We start from the raw sequence: 10,000 nt of genomic DNA, 5'->3' as shown, positions 1-10,000 counted from the left end.
GTATTTCTACACCTTCCCCGTTCCTCCCTAACCCTGCCAACCCTGTATTTGACTCTGCCACTTCGGTATTTCACTCCCCTTCACCCCTGCCAAGTGTTCCCACCTCTGCACCCGTCTCATTCCTCCCTGTCGAGATCCCAGCCTCCCCTGCCACACCCTACACGCCTCCTCCGTCCCCTGTCACCCCTGCTTACTCCCCTACCGGTTATCCACCTTCTCTCACCTCTGTCTCTGCTTCTGTCACACCCTTCACCCCTGTTCCACACTCCACAGCTCCCTACATCACCCCTGCCCCTTCCCTTCTCACCACCCCTGCTAGATCACCCCTGCCAGCGTTCTCTAACCTTGAAAATAAAAAACATGCATCTTATAATACTGTTAAAAATAACCCGTTTTCTGTCGTAGGTGGTGGTTTGTACGATAGAAAACAGGTTTCTAGTGTGTTTCCTGGTCATTCTTATCGCTATGTTAGAGAACTTAGAGAACAGTTGGTTTCTTATCCATCTGGGACATACTTTGATCCGTCTACCCATCTGTATGTTAGAGACCATTACGAGAACGAGGTTTCTAATGCTGCTGTTTCGTTGTATGATAGAGAACAGGAAGAGAACATTAGTTTTCTCTTTTCTAGTCACCCTGATGCCACGTTTTCACAAAGAAGAAACCATTTAGGCTGTGGAAATACAAACAGGTTTCATGAGAGGGAAAGAATGGTTTCTAGCGCATACAGTGACTTGTACGGTAGAGAACAACATGATGGAGTGGTTTCTAGTGTACATGGAGACACAGAGGCGAGAGAGCACGGTATCAATGTGGTTTCTAGTGAGCACAATGGTTTATATCAAGGAAAACAATATGGTAACAGCGAAACTACCTCTAGAAACCACGCATATAGTGACTTCTACGCTAGAGAACATGATGGAGTGGTTTCTAGTGCACAGAGAGACACAGAGGCGAGAAAACACGGTATCAATGTGGTTTCTAGTGAACGCAGTGGTTTTATGAAGGAGAGCAAGAAGATAACAGCAAAACCACTTTGTACAGCAGAGAACATGGAGAGTTTTCTAGTGCACGGAGAGACACAGAGGCGAGAAAACACGGTATCAATGTGGTTTCTAGTGAACGCAGTGGTTTTTATGAAGGAGAGCAAGAAGATAACAGTGATAACAGCAAAAGAAGCTTCAGAAACCACCACGGCCGGCCTTTCTTCGACGTGACAGCTTACCCGCGGAGAAGTGACGAAGGTGCTGGTGAAGATCAAGTCACCTCAACATCTCCCTTCATTCACCTCACCTCTAACACATTCACCACCCTCCCACGAGCCTCGCCTCTGCTCATCACTCACGCTGGTGTTAACTTAGCTGTAGCAAATAATACACTGGGTCACTGCTCTTGTCTAGCCTTCAGTTCTTACCTACAACACCTAAACTCTCTTGGTATTGACAGATACACCTTAAGCATACACCAGAGTCTCATTGGCAACGGTATGTGTGTGGTGAACAGTGATTTGTACCGTGTTGGGTGTGTTTTGACGGCTGGCAGTGGTGGTGGTGGTGGTGGCAGTGATTGGGCTAGAGATTTTGATGTTTGGGCTATTAAAAATGGTGGCAGTGGTGGGATTTGGGCTGGAAACGGTGATGACGGTGGTGTTGGTGACTTTTCAGGGGTTGTAAATGAAGGAGAGGCTTGGGTGAATGGTGGTGGTGATGGTGGTAGTGGTGGTGGCGGTTGGGGTGGTGATAGTGGTAGTAGTAGTAGTTCTGGTGTTCCTGGTGGTGGCTGGGATGGCAGTGGTGGTGGTAGGAGTTATAGTAGTGGTGGTGGTGGTGCTTATCCACTACCCTGGCGAACATCTACCACAATTCTACAAGCTACCACTATTCCACCACCACCACCACCACCACCACCACCACATACCACTAATACCAAGAAAACAGCCACCACCCACCAGCCTACCACTATTTTCACCCCTACCAACATTCCATCTAGGCCTACCAACATTCTTAGACCTACACACACAAGGAACAATGAAATAAACAAGCTTTGGGCAGAGATATATGGCGGAGTCTTTGCCCTCAGGTTACGGAAGCCACTCGGCCGCCATCTTGGAACACCCACCACCTCTCCTAGTGTCAAATTTCGTAAAGATTCCCATAAGATTTCGTTCAATGGGCGCCGTGGTCTTATTTCGCCCCGCTAGGATGAATGTTTTGTGCGAAGAATTATGGGAAAAGTGATGATTTGTGGGAAATGTGTTAAAATGACTATTATTATTATTATTATTATTATTATTATTATTATTATTATTATCATTATTATCATTATTATTATCATTATTATTGTATTTGTAATTATTATAAGCAAAAATTATTACTGTGGTTTTTGCATCCTTTGTCTGTCTGTCCGTCAGTGTGTCTGTATGTCTGTGTCTGTCTCTCTGTCTGTTTGTATGTATGTCTGTGTCTGTCTGTCTGTCTGTCTGTCTGTCAGTATGTCTGTATGTCTGTGTCTGTTTGTCTGTCTGTCTGTCAGTGTGTCTGTCTGTCTGTCTGTCAGTGTGTCTGTATGCCTGTGTCTGTCTGTCTCTCTGTATGTACCAAGGAGGTTAAATTGAAGAGGCCGGCAAGCGCCCATCCCGCTGCACTACAAGTGACGGGAGTGGGCGGCGCTTATGAGGCGGTGGGCGGAGCTTATGGTCGCAACTTCCACCCAAAACATTAACAATTGCCTCTCCCGTGTTAAGCAATGAAACTGCCGCTTTCTGTTTCATTACTAGAGGAAAACTAAGAAAGAACTGATGGTTTGACTTTTGTAAACCACATTATAGTTTGCTAAATGTCAGGTACACCTGTTATCAACGGTGTTTGTCCGAAATAGCTGCAGTATTGAAACAAATACAGCTGGACGTTTCCCAGAGAAATTACACCAAAAAAATTACTTCTTCTCGTTTAATGCATGACAAGGAACAAAGAGTGAAGCAAAATTCAGTGACTGCATGATGCTTTTCCACCGCTCAGTGACAGGAAATCACTCAGCGTTCTAAATAAAAGCTGCAGAGAGAGAGAGAGAGAGAGAGAGAGAGAGAGAGAATTTGACATGTATTGATTAAGTAATTGCTATGCCAATAAAAATCCACCTTCAGGCCGTTTCAGCCAGCTGATACAGTTTACTTATCCTTCATTTAAATGCACATGTGTACATCTACACATGCACATGTATACATTCACATGTGTAGATGACCTTGTTCAGTGATAGGTTTGGCGCAGAGACAGCTTCCCACGGTAACCTCTCACAAGTCACAAGTCCACCGGAGCTGGAAAACACTGTATTATCTCATTTGTGTGTAGAGTTGCCGTGTCAGTGTTGGTGGCACAGTACGCCACGACTATTGCGAGTCTGTTAAGGTGACATGTCTGGTGGGCAGCCTCCAAACATGGACGTAACACTAACAATAAGGAGCGTAACTCGGGCGTCCCCATGGATTTCCAATGGGCGGCTGGCAATGTTTTTGGTGTAAGGGGGGGCGTTATAGGGGCAGCAGCGGACCAATAGCGCGCCCCCTTCACCTTTGTGACGTCACGCCGCCGCCTTGTAACCTAACCTCCTTGCTATGTACTGAGAAGCAAGTGTGCGTGGCTGATGGTTCTTTTCAGGAAATACAAACACTGTTTATTATTTTTTCACATTTATTTATTAACTAATTTATTTTTGTGCAAATCTTGAGTAAATTTTATTGAGGAGAAAAATAAAGAGAAAGAAAACACTTGCTCTCTTTATCTTTCTCTTTTTTTTTCTTTTTTTTTCTTTCATTAGTAAAAATTTAATTATCATACCAATGTGCAATCAAATTATTATTATTATTATTATTATTATTATTATTATTATTATTACTATTAAAAACGACAACAAGAACATCAACAAGATAAATAATAATAATAATAATAATAATAATAATAATAATAATAATAATGAAATATTTCACTTGCAGATAAATAACACAACCTTCTCCTTTTTCTCTTCCTCCTTCTCCTTCTCCTCCTCTTCCTCTTCTTCCTCCTTCTCCTCCTCTTCCTCTTCTTCCTTTTTCTCTTCCTCCTCTTCCTCTTCTTCTTCCTCCTTCTCCTCCTCCCCTCTCTTTATTTTTTTTTCTTTCATATAACACACACACACACACACACACACACACACACACACACACACACACACACACACACACACACACACACACACTCCTCTCTTCCTTTCTTACTTCTTTCGCACACACACACACACACACACACACACACACACACACACACACACACACACACACACACACACACACACACACAGTCACTCTTTCTCCTTCCTTCCTTCCTTCCTTCCTTCCTTCCTTCCTTCAGGGGTCAACGAAGGAGACGATGATGTAGCGGGTTCCCTTGGTGACCGGCAGACCCTCGTGTAGGTGCGTCAGTCTGCCGGGGTGCATCAGAACCCAACCCACGCCAGAATCCACGATGGAGCAGTTATACCTCAAGAATCTGCACCCGCCGCCCTGAGGAGAGGTGAGGCGTGGTTAGCGGCTGGTGGTGGTTGTGGTGGTGGTGGTGGTGGTGGTAAGATTAGCAAGTTTTCTGTGTTATTGAGTAGCGAAGTACTCTTGAGAACCGACACTACTCTCCAAAGGCTCTAGTTGAAGTGACACGCGGGTTTTTAAGGGTTTCTACGGTGCTAGTGACAGATTAACACCATTTCTACATTATTAACAGGAGAAACACTCTTTAAAAGGCTCTAGTTGAAGTGACACGCGGTTTTTTAATGGTGTTTTTGTGGTTCCAGTGACAGATTAACACCATTTCTACATTATTAACAGGAGAAACACTCTTTAAAAGGCTCTAGTTGAAGTGACACGCGGGTTTTTAATGGTGTTTTTATGGTTCCAGTGACAGATTAACACCATTTCCACATTATTAACAGGAGAAACACTCTTTAAAAGGCTCTAGTTGAAGTGACACGCGGGTTTTTAAGGGTTTCTACGGTGCTAGTGACAGATTAACACCATTTCTACATTATTAACAGGAGAAACACTCTTTAAAAGGCTCTAGTTGAAGTGACACGCGGGTTTTTAATGGTGTTTTTATGGTTCCAGTGACAGATTAACACCATTTCCACATTTTTAACAGGAGAAACACTCTTTAAAAGGCTCTAGTTGAAGTGACACGCGGGATGTGTGTGTGTATGTCCGTCTGTCTGTCTGATTGGTTGTCTCTCTTTGTCTGTCTGTCTGTCTGTCTATCCATCTGTTGAGATTGCGAGTTGACAGGGAGAGGTGTGTATGTCCGTCTGTCTGTCTGATTGGTTGTGTCTGTCTGTCTGTCTGTCTGTCTGTTGAGATTGCGAGTTGACAGGGAGACGTGTGTATGTCCGTCTGTCTGTCAGATTGGTTGTGTCTGTCTGTCTGTCTGTCTGTCTGTCTGTCTGTGTGTGAAATCTTACACTTATGTACCTGAATTTATTGATCAAAGTTGTTTTTGAATGTTTGTCAATGAAGTGATCAAGTTTTGAGTGTGTTTTTGCTATCATACAGGAAGAAACACTCTAGAAAACCCTTATCTATCTAAACACACTTCTTTTTATGTTTGTCTAGGTGTTACAGGGGTTTTTGAGTGTGTTTTTGCTACTATACTGGAAGAAACACTCTAGAAAACACTTATCTATCTAAATACTTGTTTCTGAATGTTTGTTTGTGAAATGACACGATTTTTGAGGGTGTTTTCAATAATATACAGTATAAAAACACTCCTGGGTATCCTTTTCTATCTAAATACCTGCTTTTCCATGCTTGCCTAAGAAATGACACGATTTTTGAGGGTGTTTTCAATAATATACGAGATAAAAACACTCCTGGGTACCTTATCTATCTAAATACCTGCTTTTCCTTGCTTGCCTATCAGTGACACGGGGTTTTTGAGTGTCCTTACTCTTGTACAGGAGAAACACTCGTGGAGACTTTTATCTATCTGATTGTCTGTTTCTCTGTGCTTGTCTATCAGTTATATGGCTTTTTGAGGCTGTTTTTACTCTCATTTAGGAAAAAAACACTCGTGGGGACCCTTATCTACTTAAATACTTATTTCTCAATGCTTGTCTATGAAACGACACGGGTTTTTGAGGGTGTTTTCAATAATATACAAGATAAAAACACTCTTATCTATTTAAATACTTGTTTCTGAATGCCTGTCTATCAGTTACATGGGTTTTTGAGAGTATTTTTCACTATTAAACAGAAAAAAAGGAGTGTGGAGAACGCGGTTGCTTATTTGTGTAGCCTTGCAAACAGCTGTAGTGAGAGAGTGAGGCGTTTGAGAGCACGGGCCAAGATGTAGCAGTAGTAGTAATGATCCTCACTCACTAATCCAATGCTCTTCTCACACGCTGATCAACGACAAGGAATGGAGAGACTACAAGACTGGAGGAACATTGTCAGTGGGAGGCGAACATTCTCATCCTCCACGCACACACAAGAAAAATACTGTGCCATTTTTAATTACAGGTGAGATTCCGATGTGTGTGTGTGTGTGTGTGTGTGTGTGTGTGTGTGTGTGTGTGTGTGTGTGTGTGTGTGTGTGTGTGTGAACTGAGCACTAGAACTCTTTAATGCATAATTGTACATATATTGAATAGAAATATTAACCCAGAGAGAGAGAGAGAGAGAGAGAGAGAGAGAGAGAGAGAGAGAGAGAGAGAGAGAGAGAGAGAACACGATTTCTACAGTACATCCATAGAGAAAAACCTAACTGTCAACCAGTATTTAACCCCTTCAGTACTGGGACACATTTTTACCTTGAGTTTTGTGTACCATTAGGCCATTTTATTGACATTAGGAAGGGTCTATGGAGGGCAGAAGATTAATGGCCACAGTCTTCACTATTCTAAGCCCACTCACGCACGCACTCACTCACCCACGCATGCACGCACTCACTCACTCACTCACTCACTCACTCACTCACGCACGCACTCACCCACGCATGCACGCACTCACTCACTCACTCACTCACTCACTCACGCACTCACCCACGCATGCACGCACTCACTCACTCACTCACTCACTCACTCACTCACGCACGCACTCACCCACGCATGCACGCACTCACTCACTCACTCACTCACTCACGCACTCACCCACGCATGCACTCACTCACTCATTCACTCACTCACGCACGCACTCACCCACGCATGCACGCACTTACTCACTCACTCACTCACTCAGTCACTCACTCAGTCACTCAGTCACTCACACAAGCGGTGTTTTCACCACCATCCTACTTCAGCACACTGAGCCAAAACTGAAGCGTACTCCACCCTGCAGGAGTACTTCCCTGACTGAGCGGGACAGCCCGCCCCACAGGGCACACGGCTGCCCTGTGGGGGGAGGGAGGAGGTTAGGTGGGAGGGGAGGGGAGGAAGGCGGCCGGGAGGAAAGGAGTGCTGCCTTGGGAGGGGGGAGGAAGGGGCAGCCGGGGCCAAGCCAGGAGGGCCCTACGGGAGGGCGGGTGGGGGGGCCCTCCCAGGCCAGGCCAGGAGGCTGTCCCGCGGGAGGAGGGAGGGAAGGGGTGGCCGAGGCCTGGCCAAGAGGCTGCCGAGTGAGGAAGCCCAACCTACACTCGGACCGTAGACAGGATTCGAACCCGTGCGCTTGGAGACCCTCGGGCACCAAAGCACTCATGGTTCCACTGTACCACGGCAGCTCCCTAATGTGAGTGCCATTGCATAGTGGCTCAGTGTCTTTGTGAGTGCCATTGCATAGTGGCTCAGTGTCTTTGTGAGTGCCATTGCATAGTGGCTCAGTGTCTTTGTGAGTGCCATTGCATAGTGGCTCAGTGTCTTTGTGAGTGCCATTGCATAGTGGCTCAGTGTCTTTGTGAGTGCCATTGCATAGTGGCTCAGTGTCTTTGTGAGTGCCATTGCATAGTGGCTCAGTGTCTTTGTGAGTGCCATTGCATAGTGGCTCAGTGTCTTTGTGAGTGCCATTGCATAGTGGCTCAGTGTCTTTGTGAGTGCCATTGCATAGTGGCTCAGTGTCTTTGTGAGTGCCATTGCATAGTGGCTCAGTGTCTTTGTGAGTGCCATTGCATAGTGGCTCAGTGTCTTTGTGAGTGCCATTGCATAGTGGCTCAGTGTTTTGTGAGTGCCATTGCATAGTGGCTCAGTGTCTTTGTGAGTGCCATTGCATATTGGCTCAGTGTCTTTGTGAGTGCCATTGCATAGTGGCTCAGTGTCTTTGTGAGTGCCATTGCATAGTGGCTCAGTGTCTTTGTGAGTGCCATTGCATATTGGCTCAGTGTCTTTGTGAGTGCCATTGCATATTGGCTCAGTGTCTTTGTGAGTGCCATTGCATATTGGCTCAGTGTCTTTGTGAGTGCCATTGCATAGTGGCTCAGTGTCTTTGTGAGTGCCATTGCATAGTGGCTCAGTGTCTTTGTGAGTGCCATTGCATATTGGCTCAGTGTCTTTGTGAGTGCCATTGCATATTGGCTCAGTGTCTTTGTGAGTGCCATTGCATAGTGGCTCAGTGTCTTTGTGAGTGCCATTGCATAGTGGCTCAGTGTCTTTGTGAGTGCCATTGCATATTGGCTCAGTGTCTTTGTGAGTGCCATTGCATAGTGGCTCAGTGTCTTTGTGAGTGCCATTGCATATTGGCTCAGTGTCTTTGTGAGTGCCATTGCATAGTGGCTCAGTGTCTTTGTGAGTGCCATTGCATAGTGGCTCAGTGTCTTTGTGAGTGCCATTGCATAGTGGCTCAGTGTCTTTGTGAGTGCCATTGCATAGTGGCTCAGTGTCTTTGTGAGTGCCATTGCATATTGGCTCAGTGTCTTTGTGAGTGCCATTGCATAGTGGCTCAGTGTCACTCACTAGAGTCAAAAGGTTTTCGTGTCATCAACTCCCCTCCTCTGACTGACTGTCTTCAGCCTCTTCCTCACCGCCGGAATGTTGCATCTCTTGCTATCTTTAATCGCTATTTCCATGCTAACTGCTCTACTGATCTTGCTAACTGCATGCCTCCCCTCCTCCCTCCTCCCCCACCCTCGCTGCACAAGGCTTTTTCTTCCTCTCACCACTATTCTGTCCAACTCACTAATGCAAGAGTTAACCAGTACTCTCAATCCTTCACACCTTTCTCTGGCACACTCTGGAACTCCCTCCCTGCTTCTGTATTTCCATCTTCCTACCATTTCACTTCATTTAACTTTGAGAGGGAGGTTTCAAGACATTTGTCCCTGAATTTTGGCAAACTCTTAACTAATCTTTTAGGGAACTGGCATCCAAGTGGGCCTTTTTTTTAATGTGTTGTTGTCCTTGGCTAGTTTCCTTCTTGCATAAAAGAAAAAAAAGCATTGTGTTCTATGGCAGATGACTGTACTGGGGTCCCCGGTAGCTGGGCTTACCACACAGGGAATTACTAGTCAGAAAAAGGTTGGTTTGTCAAGTTTCCGCCCGCTACCTTTACTTCCTTCCTACTCGAAGTGACACTCGGGTTTTTAAGGAAGTTTTTTTTAAAGGTGGTGGTGACAGATTAACATTTCTACATCATTAACAGGAGAAACACTCTTCAGAACCTTCACTACTTTACAAAGGCTCTAGTTGAAGTGACACCTGGTTATTTAAAGTTGTTTTTACGGTGCTGGTGACAGATTAACACCATTTCTGCATTATTAACAGCAGAAACTCTTTAAAAGCCACTAGTTGAAGTGATAGACGGGTATTTAAAGCTGTTTTCAAGGTGCTGGTGACAGATTAACCCCTTCAGTACTGGGAGGCATTTTTACTGCGAGTTTTGGGCGTAATTAGACGATTTTATTGATATTAGGAAGAGTCTATGGAGGTCAGAGGATTAATGGCCTGAGTTTTCACTATTTGAATCCCCACATAATAAGTTTGTGAAGCTGTACCAAAATAGAAAACAGAATGACTATGTATGAAAGCACGTCCTGGTAGTGAAGGGGTTAACACCATTTCTGCA

General features: G+C 44.9%; 2 protein-coding genes across 2 annotated transcripts in view; one reads left to right on the top strand and one right to left on the bottom strand.

The window, feature by feature from the left end:
- Positions 1-1,354, top strand: part of LOC123509087 — a 2,975-nt gene extending 1,621 nt beyond the window's left edge. Inside the window, exon 2 of the mRNA XM_045263224.1 lies at positions 1-1,354. This exon is cut by the window's left edge and continues 940 nt beyond it. Within this exon, the coding sequence (XP_045119159.1) occupies positions 1-1,217 (1,217 nt within the window). The 3' untranslated portion in view covers positions 1,218-1,354.
- A 2,915-nt stretch (positions 1,355-4,269) lies between these two features.
- LOC123509085 (procollagen-lysine,2-oxoglutarate 5-dioxygenase 2-like) overlaps positions 4,270-10,000 on the bottom strand; it is a 36,537-nt gene continuing 30,806 nt past the window's right edge. The window contains 1 exon segment of the mRNA XM_045263220.1: positions 4,270-4,534. Coding sequence (XP_045119155.1) covers positions 4,379-4,534 — 156 coding nt within the window. The 3' untranslated portion in view covers positions 4,270-4,378.

The sequence above is a fragment of the Portunus trituberculatus genome, chromosome 26, assembly GCF_017591435.1.
Source record: "Portunus trituberculatus isolate SZX2019 chromosome 26, ASM1759143v1, whole genome shotgun sequence".
Classification (NCBI taxonomy): Eukaryota; Metazoa; Arthropoda; class Malacostraca; order Decapoda; family Portunidae; genus Portunus; species Portunus trituberculatus.
Note: the sequence above shows the minus strand (reverse complement) of the source record. Positions and strands in the feature narration are given on the sequence as shown.